This window comes from Meriones unguiculatus, chromosome 11, assembly GCF_030254825.1.
Source record: "Meriones unguiculatus strain TT.TT164.6M chromosome 11, Bangor_MerUng_6.1, whole genome shotgun sequence".
NCBI classification, from domain to species: Eukaryota; Metazoa; Chordata; class Mammalia; order Rodentia; family Muridae; genus Meriones; species Meriones unguiculatus.
The window spans coordinates 94227440-94246283 of record NC_083359.1 but is presented as its reverse complement, the minus strand read 5'-3'; the positions used below and the strand labels follow the sequence as shown (position 1 = coordinate 94246283).

The window sequence follows — 18844 nt, the reverse complement described above, 5'->3', positions numbered from 1 at the left end:
TTTTGTCTCTTATTAGAAAACAGCTACCTGGGGGATAATAATAAGGCATTACTAGGGATTTCTACCCATCTTCTGCCCTTTCTTTTAACTAGCTCACCACCTCTTTATATGTCTGTGCTTAAAATGATTCTGAGGATAAACTACAATGGTGTTTTTGTGCTTCTTTGGTGTTATTTAAATGATGTTCCACTCTTCTTCCTTTTATCTTTTATGTACAAGAGACTTGAAGGTGTTTTGTGCAAAAAGCCTTTGATAGAATTACACAGTTTTTAAAAATTGAATGTATTAAGTTATACATAATACATATACATAATACATGTGGGCTTGTCTGTATAATTTTGTGGAGCAGCTCAATGGAAAGGGAGAGATGTAAAGTGACCCTAATTAGAACATAACACAGTACAGGGCATTGACCTGGCAATTTACTCTCTTCTCACAATGCTTTGTTTCACCTTTACTGACTTATTTTTCTTTTAGTATCAAATACGTTCACTCAGAGGACAGTGGATATCTAGTCAGCCTTTTTATATATAGTTTTTCCTAATGCTATGGATAATTATTCTCTTTATTCCAACCTCTTCAAATACATTACCTACATCTTTCTATATTCACTTCCACTCACCTCCAAAGGCCAGGTGCTCAACTCTCAGCAGTCTTCTGCCTATTGAGACCATCCTACTTAGGTTTCCATCTGAGATGCTCCATTTCTCATCCCCCAGGTGTATGGATAACTCAAAATTCTGATCTCATATTATTCTTCACATCTATTCCTTTCCTCACAAAAAGTCTTTTTATTTCAACATTTCACTTAGTCAAGATTCCAAGTTTCTCTTGATTGTTGTTCTTTGTAATTAATAATACTTTGTGAATCCCTATTCTTTATCTCTCTTGGTCCCACATTGACTCTCACCTCGGAAGCTTTATCTTCTCCCAGTTTTTAAGAATCACCTATTGAGCCATGAGGCCATCTCTTTTGAGAATCATATGCTGAGCTTTTTCTAACCCTCAGGACCTCAGAGCATGACTGCATTTTACACATAGCATCTAAGAAAGTATTTGAGTTAAAATAAGGCCACTAAAGTTGATCCTACTCCACACTGACTGGTATTTCTGTAAGAAAAAAATATAAGCATTTTCAGTGGCAAGGCAAAGGAAGACTCCATGAAAGATGGACAAGCTGACAGGCCTCAGAATAAAGCAACTATGTCAAAACCTGAGTTCAACCTTCTAGTTCCCCAAATAGTGGAAAGTTAAATTTCTTTCTTAAAAATACCCCCCTAACAAGCTGGTACATGACTTGGTATCAACATTCAGCCAGTATCTTCACTGACTTTCATACAGTCATACTCATTTTATGACTATCTTTTCATTAGTTTCCAAATCACATCAATTGTCAAGTTCTATTTATTTTTTTCTTATTATATAAAAAATCTCTTTTATTTTCACTATCTTGATTATGTCATTAAGTCCCATCAAACTCTTTTTGTTTGCATAAAATAACCATACCATTTTCTTTTAACTCTATACTGAAAATAGTTGTTATTCTATAGAAATAAAAGTTGCCTTATCTCCCGTTGCTATAGTAACTTGCTACTTACCCATTCAGTTTAGAAAAGTCATTATTATTCTACTCATGTAACTTACATTTTCTAGTTTATAAAAATCTGTAAGAGGAGTCTCTCTTTACAGAAATATCTTGTTTTTTTTTCAAATTCTGCTTCTTTATTTTATAACCAAATTCATGTGTTTCTTGTAGTTTTTGTATGTCTGCTTATTCTTTTACTTGTGCTATGTGGTAGGAGAATGTGGCTTATTCTCTTACCTGTGCTTATCTATCTATCATCTATCTATTGGTCTATCTTTCATCTATCTATCTATCTATCTATCTATCTATCTATCTCTATCTATCTACCTATCATTCTAGCATCATCTACCATCATCTATCTATATGTTTATATATTCATGCTCATAATTTAAAATTTTCTTTTCTTGAGTTTTTAAATATACATAACGTTTTTTTTTCTATAATTCTTGATAGTCTCAACTGTAGCCAGCACATCTTTTTAACTGTGGCCCTGAGAATATGGTTCTAAAATATGAATCACACACTTGCTCAAAAAAGTAGCTTCTAAGTAGGTCTAGACCTTTCTGTAATCTCTAAATTTATGCTGTTACACAACAAAAAGCATGAGGAAACTCTGAACCAAAAGCAGCAGTATTCATCTTTGTCCACTGAATCCTCTGCTTTCCTTATTCAAATTACAGTAGAAATGAGTCTAGTACAATTATCAGTGACATCAACTTCCAAATCCTAACTGGAAAGCACATATAATTATACACATACTCCTGAAAATTTTCAGAAATCAAACTCAATGTCTGTCTGTGTTAAATTTAAAAGCAGACCTCCGTGTGAGGAATCTACTAATCCAAACCTTTGTGTGTTATATCGGGATAGCCTTGAATACTCTTTCACGTCTCTTAAAAGCCACCCCGAAGGTTATTTACAGTACCTGCAGACCTGGTGACATTGTCCACTGCTACTGTGGGAGTGTTGTTTTTTTCTCTATGTGCTTCCCATCACCCCTTCAAATATTCAATCCACTGACCTTTTGGCTGTTGGAGTCCAAAGTCAGAATAAAAATGGATGAAGATGCTTCCTTTGCTACACCGATGTGTGTGAGGTCTCTAAGTGCCGCAGAACTATCTTTCCTTACTATCTTCCATTTGAGTCTCCTATCTAACCTCAGTTTCTTTCATTATTAAAGAAATTGATATATAGCTCTGATTGTCCTTGTGGTTCTCCCCCCTTTTTTTTCCTTCTCTTGTTTTTTAAAGATGAGTGAAATGATTGACTCTCTTGGGAATTGTACAAAAGCGATTCAAGATTAGTAGAAAAAAAATCATCCCCTTAAGAGCTTCAATTGGGAAAAACCTTGCCTAGTAATTAGGAGAATCTCAGCCCCCAAAATCTCCAGCTCATTTCAAATGGGCTTGGGAGTTGTAGACATCAGAGTCAGTTTACTCTTCTTTTTTTTGTTTTTTTAATTTAATTTAACCTTCCTTTCTGTGGCTCTCCTAATGGTGCTGATGTTTAATGAATCAAAATCAAGAATATCTACGACTCACATTTGAGGGATGTTAGCATAGTAAAGAAGGGGTTTCTGTGGAATGATGAAAAGGGGGAGCTGGGCTTACTTCTTGATTATCTCTAGACCATTCAGCTTAGTTTTTAGAAACTTAGTTGGCCATTTGAATATTTCACCTACTAACTTCTTATTGAATTTAGGGCAACAGTGTTTTTTTGGGGGGGTGGGTTGTTTTGTTTGTTTTTGTTTATTCATTTTTTCTTTACATACTTTATGCATTGAGATCAGGACTTCCCAATGAAGACAAATGACTGGTAAGAAAGGTTCCCAAAGACTAATGCTACGTCATGTGATGATCTCATAAGAATAAATTATAGTCCCAACTTTTAAACAATCAATTGAGTTTTGTTTTTCTCCATTTGCATATCTCTTGTCCCATAATCTGATATAAGCTCTTCTTCAAAAAGCCCTTTTTCCTGTATGGAAAAGAAAATTTGAAACCTATGTATAAATTTTATGAAAATAAATTATATTTTTTTCTTTGAGTAATATGTTACATGACAGGTGAGGTATCTCTAAATCAGTTTTTAATGTTTGCACATTAAAAAAAATGTAATTAGAATACAGAAATAATTACCCTCAACGATCCAGGATATTTCTGGTTACATCTCAGTGATAAGTCCCCTTAAGAAAAATGAATAAAGAACACTGCAACTGAAAACATCAAATTCCATTATCAGTGTTTGATTAAACACGTGACTCAAAGGCATCTTCTACAACCTCTCCTATTATAAAATGTTGTTCTCAAAGTTAAATTTAAGACCAAAATAATTTTGATATTGCATATGTTTTCTGAAACTCTGTAAAACAAAGAGTCTATTTACTTCAAGACATGTGCTGTTAAAAGCACATAACATTGTATTATATGGTGATTAATTATGTACTTAAATACTGGTGGCCTCCCATTCATGTATAATGATATATCTAGGAGATTTAGTAGTTGTATCTTAAATTTATTTGAAAAATATCTATAAATTATGACATTTAACATATAAATTTTAATATATCGTGCATACACTATTCTTTTATAGTTTCAAACAGTGTAAGATTAATAAAATATGTGGCAGACATTTTCCCTTCTCCAGATTATTGCTTTAATAAGGTTTTTTTTTTTATTTTGAGAAAAAAAAGATTCAACAAATCAGTCTCTTTATAAATCCACAATATCCTCTCGAGTAAATAAACATAAAGATTATTATACCATTTTTCTAAAGGTTATGTTTCACAGAACAAGTCCCACTCACAAAATTACACTGCTACATTTGTGTCGAACAGGGTACTCAGGGGGAAAGCATAAGTTGCTGTAACTAAAAGTTGTTCTCAGCTGCTACAACTAAATGATATGTCTTTTGCATGCATGGAAGCAACGAATAAAATTATATAGAAATATAAAGAACTATATTTCCTGCACAAGGGTAGGTTACTTTGGAGACAGTTGATTAAAAAATGTGCTATATTATTGTCATAAAGATTCATCAAAATAAAAATCAAAGAGTTGTCAAAACTAAAAGCAAAAATTGCAGAATAAAAAGGATAAACAGGAGTAATGTGGATTATAAATTCAATTGTAAAGATATAAATAAATAAATTACAGAATAAAAAGAAGGGGGAGATAGAAAGATAGACAATGAAGCCAGTCCTGATGAGACCCTATAGGCTAAGGTCAGACGGAAGGGGAGGAGGATCTCCCTATCAGTGGACTTGGGGAGGAGCATGGGAGGAGAAAAAGGAGGGAGGGTGAGATTGGGAGGAGATGAGGGAGGGGATACAGCTGGGATACAAATTGATTAAACCATAATTAATAAAAAATAAATATTTTTTAAAGAGAGGAGATAAGTATAGTTCTCATGTTGGACAAGTGTCTAGGAAAAGAAATATAAGGTATTTAAAGCCTTCTGTGTATTTAAGTATCTCGTCATCATTGACACCATCTCTGTCATGCTCTCCTTCCTCAGACACATCATCCTTGATGAACATCAAATGGCCATCTCCTTCGTCCTTGTCATCACTCTTTTCTAGGCTCCACTTCTGATCTGCCTCGGGTTCCATCTTCACAGTAGTCTCATTTTTCAACATAGAGCTGCTGTTCTGCACCACATGTGATTTCCAATTTTTTATTTGTTGAGTGTTTGCTCCATCTTTTTTCAGTTTTCCTCCTCCTCAAACTTTCCACTAGAGAATCCAGTTTTGTTTTATCTGGGTCAGCTTCTTCTCAATATCTCACAGGACATATCCATCCCACTTTAAGGGCTTAAAAGAACATCCAGATGTCTACTCTTAGAACGGAAGCCACTTTTGTCCCTTGATGAGATGTTTCTTTATACATGATAGAGTTTAGAGAAGACCACAATAGAAACAGGAGGAGGAGAAGAAAGGGGAGGGGAAACTAAAGAAAGAGGAAAATTTTATTTATTTTTTTAAATAAAAAATATTTATTTATTTTGCCACTTTAGTCAAAGGAAAAAGATGCAAATATTTTAGAGTAATGAACAAGATATGTGTATTTATCCCATCTCAGTTTACTCATATTAACTCTATAAAAATCCAGTTTCCTTTTATAGTGATTGATACAATACCAGATATAACCTATAATATCCAGCTGATGAAATTTTATCCATACATCACACAGATACACGTGTCTTAAAAATTAGAGCACTAACTGGAAAGGAGACAAAGACAAAAGGAAAATCTCTATAGTTTGGATGCAAGAAAGAGTTCTTTCTCCAAAACTTGTCAAAAGGCTTTAGACTAATCACTCACCAACAAAGAGAGTCACTGTTTGACATGCGTCTGCAAGAATTCTAAGGTTATTGTGAAGATAATAGTGAAGATTGAAGAGGCCAAGAAGCAGAATCCAAAGGTGCCAGCCCTCTTCATAGCTGTACACTTAACAATTCTAAAGTTAAATGTGTGTGTGTGCATGTGTGTGTGTGCATGTGTGTGTGTAAGTAAAAACCTTTTCAATAGTTGGAGAAATTAAGACAAAAATGTTAATTTTATAGTCCCTGTGAATTCTGAGAAGATAGAATTTATGTATTCATCTGTTACCCCATTTGAGAAAGTGGTTGATCAGTTGCATAATCTCTTAAGTTGTAGGCATTCTCTGAAATCAGTTTTTTAATATAGATCTTATTTAGGTTAAAAAGGCATCCACTTAAATTACCTACCAGATTCATTGTACACCTTTTGAGAGCAAAAGAGTTTGTTAATTGCATCTTTCTTGTCCTTGTTTCTCAGGCTGTACATAATAGGATTGAAAAGAGGGGCAAATACAGAAAATGTAAGAGCAATGGTATTTTCCCAGAATGGTGTATAAGTTGCAGAGAATCGAAGATACATAAGGGCCACACTGCCAAAAAACAACAGGAAGACAGCGATGTGGGCAGCGCAAGTGGAAAAAGCCTTTTGCGACCCTCTGTTGAGGTGATGCTTAGGATAACCATAATAATTCTTATATAAGAAAGAAATAATCAGACTTGTTATCAGAATGGCAAGAGCATGAATCACATCTTGAATTAAGATTACCGAGGCGTCCGTACAGGCTAACTTCAACAAAGGGGTGAAATCACAGAATATCTGCGTGATTTGATTGGGGCCACAAAAAGGTAGAGTAGAAATCCACACAATCTCAGATAGAAGGATGAGGAAGCCAAATATACATGAGCCAGCAGTGAGCTGAGCACACAGCCAGGGTGTCATGATGTTGGGGTAGCGGAGGGGGCTGTAGATGACAACATACCTGTCAATAGCCATGACGGTCAGAAGAGTCCCTTCAGTGTTGCCAAGTGAATGGAAGAAATACATCTGCAAGAGGCATCCAATGAAAGAAATGGTTTTTGCTCACTGATCAGATTGGAGAGCATCTTGGGGATAGTAGTTGTTGTATACCACATTTCAAGAAATGAGAAGATACTTATGAAATTATACATGGGATTGTGAAGACGGGAGTCCAGCCTTACAGCAAAGAAAATCATCAGGTTTCCTGTCAAAATAAAGATGTAGATGAAAAGTAAAGGGAAAAAGTACAGGAGGCCGCCATTCTTGAGCTCGGGGAATGCACTGAAGACAAACACGGTCACCAAGGATAGGCTTCCATTTTCCATAGTCCCATCTGAGTGACCCACGGATGAGGGAAAGTCCACACTCAGCTATCATGAAAGTCAAAGCAGTACAAATGTAAATACTGGAGATGTAAGAATAGATGGTTCAATTGGTAAAATGTTTGTCACACCGGAACGAGGACCTGAATTCAGGGTCCATGTGAAAATGTTGTCTGTTGAGATCCACACTTATAACCCCAGTGCTGAGAGGTGGAGACAAGACAAATCCAGAAACTTGCTAGTTAGCTAATTGGCCAAACAGGTGATCTTCAGGTTCACTGAGAGTACCTGTCCAATAAAATAAGGGAGAAAATGTTGGAAGGAGACACCTAACCTTGACCTCTAGCCTCTACCTGCACAAGCACACTTGCAAGTATCTCATTGCACACACATGGAAAAATGCACACACACACACACCAAATACTTACATGTAAATGTAAGTGCTGCTTTCTTTAAATGGAACTTGTTATTTGAAAAGTCTAAGATTCAAAACATGCAGTAACTTGCCTGTATCCACAGTTTTGCTTTTTGGGTGAGCGTGTATTCTGTGGATTCATGTCAAACATACTGTGCCTGAATTTTCATCCTGTCCACTATTAACTGGAGAGTGGGCAAGGCAGAGAATCTCTCTGAATCTATGTCTTCCATTGTGCATGTAGAGTACTTGTGTTGAGAAATGTTAATCGAATGAGTTAATTTATAAAAGAACCCATTATTGATATTTATCTTATCTATTTCTTTATAGAGCAGATACCTCACAGAGTTATGGTAATTATGTGTTCTACAGATCATGTTCCCTCCTCAACCATTTATTAGGTGGTTTGTTCCTTTTGGCTACTCAGAATACATTCTGCCTTTTGTATCCCTGTTATAATAACACACACACAAAAAAAAATGGAAATCATAGTCCTTATACTATGATTACACCTTTGAATCAGGCATAGCAGCCTACTACTCTTTGAAGGTTTTGTTATTAATTTCTACAAAATCATCTTTTCTACATTTCTGTTGTCCTATAGTGATGTTTTCTTTCTGATGATTTGTTATTTAAATCACTGTTCTGTACTTTTATGTATTAAATGTCATGTTCATTACTTGTTCTGTATGTCTGCAGGAACACTGAAGTCTTGATCCTTAGGATGTGGTCAATACACACTTTTTGTTGAAGAAAATGGTCTCCCATAGTTTTCCCTTATCTCAAATCTCAAGCCTTTGACACATCTATATAATACTCTCCATCTTCACTTTCTCCTATTTGACTGTGGCAGTTTCAAAGTTCACCATGATCTACTCTCTAGAGCTTTGGTGACATTTAGCTTTCTTCCTAGGATACCCCTTGTTCATGCTTATTTATCTGGTTAGCTCTGATCTTACCACAAGTCTCAATTAATCTCTTTTCTCTCATAAGAAGACTGTTACTAATATCATCTCCTCCACATATTTAAGCACGCACACATACACCTGCGCACACATGTGCACACATGCGCACACAGATGCACACATGTGAGCACACACACACACACACAAACACACACATGCAAACTTTTTAGCTTATAACTCTTACATGCATCTTCTAGATAGTCAATACCATAATCCTGACACTGTCACTGCAGTTCTTGTTATTATTTTTTTAATGCCACTGGGTTCTATTAAGGCACAGTTTACTCCTGATAGATATTACTCACTTGGAAATAGTTTATTTACTAATAAAAAAATTAAATTGGACTTAAAGGCACAATTAAAACAGAAGAAATCTGCAACAAAGACAGGTGGGAAGGGAATCTGTCATCATTGACACCCAAGAAGCTGAACACAGGATGTATAACTGACTACTATTTATCATGCAATTCTACAGAGCCTAGAGATCCAAAGACGAAATTTCTCATAAACCCAAACCAAGTTTTAAGCTCCACACAACCCAAAGTTCTCATTATTTGAACCTTCGGCATTCAGTTCCTGAGAACCTCATTCCATTGACCTCAGGAAAACCAAACTCACCTCTGTCTGGTTCTTTCCTTTATCCCTAGGTATCTCTGTATGTGCTCTTTTTAAACCTCTAACGGGTTCTTATAATCATCTTTGGAGAGATCATGAAGAAAATATGAACCCCACTGAGGTTTTATTTCCTCAATAATAGGTAGAAAACACTTCCCTCTTGGGGTCAACTGACGGAAGATCACACTCTTTGCTTTCTGTTTATTAGAGCCTCAGATAAGAGAAAGTAAGTGCTCAGTGGGACCCCTGCAGATTGAGCTAAACCTTGTTTCTCCCTCTTTTATCGCTGTTATACTTGAAAAAGCCAATTCTCCATTTAGACATGGCACTTAGGACTGCTATGCCAAATGCAGCCATGTAAAGATGCTGTCATCATACATATGTATACATTATGTATGTATATATCTGTATCTGTGCATTTTGTATATATATGTATGTGTATGTATGTATAAATACTGTATATGTGTACACATAGATGGTAAACCAACTTATATATAATTCAATTTATAATAGAACACACATATATTAAAATAAAAGAATAAGTGAGGCAATATTGAAGGTGATTTTGTGCCAAGATCATGAATAAATTAATTAAATTAATGAGTAGAATTAGAAAGTGAGTTCTATTAAAAATTTCCCTGTTAGAAAATCATGAGAGTTTCAAAGACAAAAATGCAAAAAAAAAACCCTCACATTTTATTTCTTCAAAGGCTGTACAAAGTCTTACTAAATTTGTCCTATTGATCTTCTGAACTCTACATATTTCTTATTTTTCACCACAAAATGTGTCAATGGATGATTGCCATTTCCCTTTTCACAGACTGTGTCTTCCTATTCATTTTCTTCTCTTACTTCTATATTTCCTTCATATTCCTCAAGAGGAAACAGCGTGAAAAAATTATTACTGAATTGAATTACCATCAAAATTGAATTGATTTTTCTGCATGGGGAGAATGATTATCATAGGACATTATTTGTTCTAATTTAATGACTATTTTGCCATTCAGACGCAAATTCAATAAAATTTATGTGTGCGGAGTATGTAACATACACAATAATTGGAAGGCCAAGATTAATTAGAGGATCAGGTGTATAGTCTTGAGATAAGAAGGAAAAAATGGGATTGTTTTACAATAAAATAGTAGCAATTTATAGGAGAAGAAGATTCATTTCATATATAAGATTGACATAAGTAGGTAGCAGTAGAAACAAAATAATAGAGGTTTTTTATTTCCTTTCAGTATACCTACTGCTTTCAAAATTAAGGAACAATGAGAAGAAACAAAATTATAATCAATGAAAATTTAGTCATAAACATAAGCATAATTGAGGAAAGTCCTTTTCAGCTTTCCTATATGTTTGTCTGTATACCATGCAGGCATGCCTGGTGCCCATGCCAGCCAGAGAAGGGTGTTGGGTTTCCTAGAACTGGAAATTAACAGACATTTGTGAGCTTCCACTTAGGTGCTGCCACTTGAACTTTGATCTTCTAGAAGATCAGCCAGTGTTCTTACCTACAGAGCCATCTTTCTGGTCACGTTTTCTGTTCTACTCATGTTTTAAGTGTGATTTTTTTTTTTTTTTTAAGAAAACTCGCTGTCTTGTGAAACTGTTGTCATTTTTTTTTTTTTTAAATCGAAACAAAGATTTATTTTGGATTTTAGTCATTTTGACTCGACTTTTGTATAAGGTAAAATAGGGACCAAAACTTAATCAACACATTAATTTATTGAAAAGGACATACTTTCTTGAATGCATATTTTTGGCAGTTCTGTTAAGAATCATTTGACTACAGATGCATAGGATTATTTCTGGACTCTATTGTTCTTGTTTGTTTGGGTTGGGTTTTGTATTTGCTTTAAGCCAACTTCATGCTGCTTGGTTCACTGCAGTTCTGAAGTTTGTCAAAAACTCAACTGTGCTATCTTCAGTTTTTATCTGTTTGCTTAGGAATTGTTTTATCCTTTGTGCTTCCATATGACCTTTAAAATTTATTTTTATTTCTGAGAAAAATGTTACTGTTCTATTAATAGGGTTTACATGGCATCTGTAAGTGCTTTATACTTTTTGTGAAATTTGTTCTTTGATAATTTCATATGTGGATACAAATCATTCTGATAACTTCAACTCCTGACCCTTTTGTAATCTCTCCCAAACCCGGCCACTGATTTCATGTCAGACACAGCTCCTGTACACCTTACTAGGAAACCCACTTGGAAACTGAGCAGTCAATGGGCTTCCTCTGAACAGGGAGTCTAGGTCCATTTCATGCATGGTTCTTGGTTGGAGTATTGGTCTCTGCAGGCCCCCCTGGGCCCAGGCATTGTGGCTCTGTTGTTCTCCTTGTGGAGTTCCTTTCTCCTCCAGGTCTTTCTATCTCCCTCTTCCATAAGATTTTCCAAAGTTTGGCTGTGAGTCTCAGTATCTCCTTCAATACCCTGCTGGGTAGAGTCTTTCAGAGGTCCTCTGTGGAAGGCCCCTGTCCTGTTCCTTGTCTTCTCCTACTTCTAATGTCTGTCCTGTTTGGCCCTCTGAATGAGGATTAAGCATCTTTCTTATGGTCCTCATTGTTGTTTAGCTTTTTTAGGCCTATATATTTTAATATGTTTATCCTGTATTACATGGCTAATATCTACTTATAAGTAAGTTTATACCATATGTGTCTTTCTGCTTCTTGGTTACATCACTCAGGATGATCTTTTCTAGTTCCCACCATTTGTCTGTAAATTTCATGATTTCCTTGTTTTCAGTTGCTGAGTAGTATTCCATTGTTTAAATGTACCACACTTTTCTGTATCCATTCCTCGGTTGAGTGACATCTAGGTTTTTTCCAGGTTCTGGTTATTACAAATAAAACTGCTATGAACATAGTTGAGCAAATGTCCTTATTGACTGGTAGGGCATCTTTTGGGTATATGCCTAGTAGTGGTAGAACTGTATCTTGAGGTATCACTATTTCTAATTTCCTGAGAAAGTACCAGATTGATTTCCAAAGTGGTTGTACAATGTTAAATTCCTACCAGCAATGGAGGAGTTTTCCCCTTTCTCCACATCCTCTCTAGCATGTATCATTCATTAAGTTTTTGATCTTAGTCATTCTGATGGATGTGAGGTAAAATCTCAGGGTCAGTATTCTTTGCATTTTTTATGAGCAGATTCACTCTGAAAATGTATATTTGGATGTCAGCTTGGTATGTGTAGTATTGAGGTTGTTACCAACTGGACTCTGTAGTATATAACTTGGCAATAATTATACACTTCAGGTACAGTGTGAAACACGCAATTTTGTACATATCTTACTCTTTGTTATTTTTAACAATTTTTACTTACAGTAATTGCTTACAGTAATCTTAACTTCATGTCCATTGGCTGTAATATATGGGTTTAAATTGCTCTATTAATAGAAAAATCTACATTTGAATTTTAGAAAATCAGTTCTTGGTGGCATTGCATAAAACCCATGCCAAAAGGCACAAAAATAATGCAGCTCACCGGAGGTTCCTCTTATCTATCTATCTATCTATCTATCTATCTATCTATCTATCTCTATATCTATCAATCATCTGTCTATGATATCTTCCATCTATCATCTATCTATATCTATTTCACTTCCTCTCTATATATGTATTATCAATTTCTATTTTGAGAATATATGAAGATTATTTTGAACCAAACAGGCAATTAAATTAAGTTAAATGAATTTAATCAATATTCAAAGGTATTGAAGGTGGAATTCTTCCTGACCTCAGAAAAATAATAACAACAGAAACTATAAATAATAACCACATGTAAGATTTCTAAATATATGGTTTTAATATGTTTATATTATAGCATTACTTAATATGTTTATATTATAGTATCACAACCACTATCAATGACAAATAATAACAGCTAAAAGTTGCCTTTTATTTTCTTTTTATAATATTGCAAAAGAGCTTTGAATATCTGATTTAATTTTAAATTAATATATGTTGTCCTAATTTAAAAATATATTACTTTTAAAACTGCAGACATTAAAATTAAAAGCAAATTATTAATTACTCATGTCTTTGAAGAAACAAAGTTAGTTTGCAGTACCATTTAAGTGTAAACTTTAACATCTCCATCTATCTATATTTTTCTAAGTACTATATTTCAAAATCTGTGTTTGTTACTCATAATATATATGTAATTTTATATAAAATTCATTTTCCAAAGCATGTTACTACCAAGACATTCTTATTTCCTTGTATATTTCACCTCTCATTATAACATAGACAAGTATTTGCTTTCTGAATTAAATTAAATGTGTTTAAACAATAAATACAGCACATCTATAATAAAGACATGAAGAGTATCAGTGTACCAATGAATGTGCTAATTATGTGCTAATTTTATGGTTTGATATGTTGGAGCAAAATCTACAGAGAGAGTTATCTATGACCAGATTAACTGGCAGATGTAGACAATATCCTCTGAGAGAAGAAAAGCTTCTTAATTGCAATCTTCATGTCCTTATTTCTCAGACTATAGATGATAGGGTTGAAAAGGGGAGCAAGGACTGCAAACATCAGTGCAATGGCTGTGTCCAAAACCGGTGGGAATGTAGCTGAGAAACGCAGGTACATGAGAGAGACACTGCCATAGAACATCAGAAAGACACCAAGATGGGCAGCACAAGTAGAGAAAGCCTTCTGACGGCCTTCACCAGATGGAATCCTCAGGATTACAGTGATTATTCTGATGTAAGAGATGGCAATAACCAAGACAGAGAAGATAATGGCCACAGCATGAACCACATCCTCAACCAGAATCATGGAAGTGTCAGTACAGGCCAAACGCAACACAGGTTCAAAGTCACAGAAGATCTGATGAATTTGGTTGGGACCACAGAAGGGCAGTGTGGAAATCCATGCAATCTCTGGGAGCAACACAAGAAAACCAAAGATGCAGGAGCCAGCAGAAAGCTGAGCACAGAGGCGAGGGGTCATGATAGTTGGATACCGGAGAGGGTTACAGATAGCAACATATCTGTCAATAGCCATTGTGGTTAGCAAAATACCCTCTGAATTTCCAAGTGAATGGAAAAAGTACATCTGCAATAGGCAGCCAATAATGGAGATGGTTCTCTGCTTACTGATGAGATTGGAGAGCATTTTGGGAATAGTTGCAGTGGTGTACCAGATCTCCAGAAATGAGAAAATGCTGATGAAATTATACATGGGGTTGTGAAGACGAGAATCCATCCTGACTGCAAAAAACACAATGAGATTCCCAATAATAATGAATATGTAAATAAAGAATAAAGGAATAAAGAAGAGGAAACTACCATCTTCAAACTGGGGAAATCCAGAGAAGAGAAATTCTGTCACTGAAGTGGTTCTGTTAATTTTCATTATAGTCTCAGCAAGGTTTCTTTTCCTGGGTGGAAATGCACAGCTCAGTTCCTAGATAAAATGTAAAAAGTCAGACATATTGGTTCATGCAAGAAGAAAAAGGAAATCAAGATTCATAAAAATCATGTGTTTTTCTTTATTCGTGGGTAAGTAGATGTCCATTTGGTACCAGGGATGTCCTTGAGCTATCTATGCATTTGTTGTTTCCAGTGGTGAAGAAAAGAGACTATCTTCATAAAATTTATGACCTAATGAGGAATACAAGTAAAAAATGGAGTGTGGCTGTAGCTCATTGGTAGATCATTTTCTTACCAAGCACAGAGCCTGGGGTTCCATCCTAGACAACAAAAAACAAAAAAAATAAATATGAAATTAACACATCAAAAGTGTAAAGTTTGCTTCATAGTGGTGGTGCACGTCTTTAATCCCAGCACTCGAGAGACAGTGGCAGGTGGATCTCTGAGTTTGAGTCCAGCCTGATCTACAGAGCAAGTTCCAAGACACCCAGGGCTCTACAGAAAACTCAGTCTTACAGAAACACAAAAAGTAGAGTTTAGAAGCTACAATAACTACAACAAAGTGAGATAACAAGGGTTGATAAAATTTGACTTTTATATTAACTTTAAAGTTGTTTTGAGCCACATTATCAAAGAACATTCACTGAAGGTTCTTCAAAGATGAGATAAAGTACTTGGTTCTCTTACTGTCCATATAGCCAATAGGAAGATGTATTCTGCCTTACGCTGAATATTTCAAGTTTCCTGAATTTTGCTTTCATCGGCCCATAAAAATAGCTCCCCTTCCAATTTGAGGCACCACACGAGTGTGAAATGTAGGTAGGAAACCATTTCTAGAGGCAGAAAAATCAATCCAGCAGAAACCAATGAGCCCAGAAAGATGTATTCACTGAGAAATGCAGATTTCAATCTGGATCCTAAAGCATTAATCTAGGAGAGACTACCAAAGTCTCCCCACTCAGAGTCTGAATCCTGAAAAAGATCATGCAAAGGTAAGGTGAAAAAAGCCAAATGTGGGATTATAGAGCAATTCTTGCTCCCAGGTATCTTGAAAATGCCATGTAGCATTGAACTGTGCTCTCTAGAAGCAGTGCCAAGCAATTTACAAGCAGCACCAGAAAGTACCATCCAAATAATTCAGATGCTGCCCTGACTAACAAGTTAGTCATCAAAGAAGCATATTTATAACTCATTTACAAGGAAATCTGTAAATGAATCATGTTGATGGCTTTTACACATTTGACTTGTGGGTATCTTGTCCAAAAGACCATTCCTCCCGTAGATCAGGAGGCCTCCTTACTCCACCCCATCTGTACAAAGCAGCCTACACTCTCTGTGACCCTCTGGAAGTTCTCTGGACTCCGTATCATGATTATTAATTCTCATTGTTAACTTGATTGTATTTAGAATTATGATGGAGGCAAACCTCTGGGTGTGTCTATGAGGGCATTTCCAGGAATGTTTAACTGAAAAGGGAAGACTGGCCCTGACTGTGGGTGACTCTTCTCATGGTCTGGTGTCCTGAACTGAGTAAAAGGAGGAGCTCTTCATTTTTCTTTGCTTCCTGATTGTGGCTACAACGTAACTGGTCACCCACATTTCTAAAGTCATCATTTCCCTCCCACGAGGCACTCTGCCCTCAAACTGTGAGCAACCCTTCTTCCTCCAAAAAATGAACTCATATGATAATTAGGGCCCTTTCTTTATGTTGTATGCATATGTTCTCCCACTAACAAAACAAATAAGTTTTAATTAATCAACAGTTTTAAATAAATTTCATATAGCATTGGACAAAAAACTGTAAACATTCAAATGAGAAAAAAATGTGAGACATAGATAAAGCCAATAAAAATCATTTGGCATAATTAGAGATTTTCTAGGCATCTCACTACTAAAAACATACGTGAAAATGATTTTAACAACTGGTTTCTACTGATTAGAGTTGACAAATACCATTTTAACAGCTTTTGGAAAATGAAGAACATATAGAAAATTAGGACATTTTGGTTAGCCTTATAGACACTAATCCTTCGGATTTTAAGGAACAGAATTATTACAACTGAAAATCTTGCAACTCTGAAGATCTTAGTTTTCATGGAAACAGTTCATGAATATGAATGGACAAATGTGTGTATGTAACTTTTATATTATAAAGTTATCAAACTATATCATTCTTACCATTTTTCCTACTTTTAGAGATAATTCCTTCACAGTGGGCTTCAAGTCTTCCCTCGCACTATCAGACTAGTAAAACCTTTGTTTGTTAAGTGTCTGAGAATACATAGCATACAAAATATTTTACTGAAGTGTTCATAAGAAAGTTCATTGATATCACAGTTAATTCATCAGATTTGAACATCATCATTTTAAATACACAATTTGAGTTGAAATTTGATGCCTTAAGTTGAATTAATGATGTTTACTTAGCCCAAGCTTACCTTCCTGAAAGAAAATATAAAGAAATAAATCTGAGGACCCAGTTAAAAGAAGGTATTGCTTTGTTACAAGATGATTTTGCAAGAATTAACAGTTTATTGATAGCCACAGAGGAAGAACATTAATCTATTAATTCCAAGTGGATACAGTTAAAAACTTTAATTTGATTAATTTTTTTTTTGTAAAAAGTGATAGCTCAAGATTGAGCAAAGCATATACACAGTGGCATCAGTAGTCACTAGCTAAAATGTCAATATAGAAATACAAAATGTCTATAGTATAAATTTTATCAAATTACCTGAAAATACTAAGTCTGAAAGGGGCGTGTAATGACCAAATATCATGTGCTGCTGATAGAACTGTAAAATATTCCAGTCAGTACAGAAGCAGCTTGTCACAACAGTAAACATATGTTGATTATTCATCCAGAAACCCATTCCAAGATATTTACCCAGGAAAAATTTAAATGTATTTTTTTTCTCCAAACTTGTCATAAAATAGTTAAAATAATCTTGTTCATAAAACTAGAAATTTCCTCTGCTCGGGTGTAGCCTGTGGTAGCTCAGTAACAAACTGGTTTCCCATAGTAAGGGGAACAAGGACTATTTCTGACAGTAACTCAATGACTGGCTTTTTGACCTCCCCACACCCCAAGGGAGGAGCAGTCCTGCTAGGCCACAGAGGAGGACTTAGCAGCCAGTCCTGAAGATACCTGATAAAACAGGGTCAGATGAAAGGGGGGAAGGTCCTCCCCAAACAGTGGACTTGGAAAGGGGCAGGGAGGAGATGAGGGAGGGAGGGTGGGATTGGGAGGGAATGAGGCAGAGGGATACAGCTGGGATACAGAGTTAAAATGTAACTAATACTAAAAATAAAATAAAATAAAAGTAAAAATTTACCATCTAAATGGCAGCTGATTGGCAACTATATAAACTGGTACATTCATGAAATGAGTGATTCAACAATGAAAATAATGAATTTCTGGTACACACAACAGCATGAATGAAAGTCAGATGCAGAGAAAGAAGTCAAAGGCGACATGCTGCTTATGTCTGCTTCATATGACATTTTGGACAAGGTAAAAGCACTGTCACAAACATAGGCTTGCAAGGGTCCGTCAATATGGGGTTTCAGTTTTAAATGACACTTGGAGAATTGGGGGAAAGTTTGCCAGCGGTAAGCTTTGACTCTCCACATTGCATTTATCTTATCCGTACCACTGGATAAACTCCATTTATGCAGGCAGCAATCTCTCTGACCCTAACTACCATTTAATACAAATGAAGGGGAGAGGGATTGGCTTTCTCCAGTTTCAGCCTTGTGTTCATTTAATTTCATTGTTGGCTAAGGGCTTTGTCATCAGTATTGTTAGTTACTACTGTTGACAGCTTTGCTCCACCGAGCTGATGTCCTGGCAATTTGGGGCAGTTATCAGGGTAATAATGAGATATGATGTTGGGTGACAGTGATGAAAATCATAGAGCTCTTCTGGTGTGGCATTAGGAGGTCCAAGATGGTATGGAGCATATTGTAGCCACCTTATTGTTTTCAAGAGTCTTAGAGTCCATCTAGGACTTCCCAGTGTGTCTCGGTATAAGCAGATTCTGCAGAACACTTTTCTAACCGTACATGTAGCAGACTTATAGGGTAAGCAATGAACATTCTTGAAGGATGGAAGCAAATTGTTCACATAAATATTTTGTTCTAGGTAAAATCTCTGCTGCCTTACAAAGCTTTCTGTTACTCATTCACATGCTCTGTAGCTGTTACTACTG

General features: G+C 35.6%; 1 protein-coding gene and 1 pseudogene across 1 annotated transcript; both read right to left on the bottom strand.

Moving 5' to 3' along the window:
- Positions 1–6305: 6305 nt before the first annotated feature.
- LOC110566428 (olfactory receptor 6K3-like) lies at positions 6306–7249 on the bottom strand (annotated as a pseudogene).
- Positions 7250–13668: 6419 nt separating this feature from the next.
- Positions 13669–14616, bottom strand: LOC110544553 (olfactory receptor 6K3-like). Its single transcript, XM_021630490.2, has one exon. It carries the CDS (start codon positions 14614–14616, stop codon positions 13669–13671), a length of 948 nt encoding a protein of 315 aa, XP_021486165.2.
- Between the last annotated feature and the right edge of the window lie 4228 nt (positions 14617–18844).

Bases quoted from the DNA above. Each gene is read 5' to 3' on its own strand.
- LOC110544553 (XM_021630490.2), bottom strand. From the start codon at position 14,616: ATGAAAATTAACAGAACCACTTCAGTGACAGAATTTCTCTTCTCTGGA.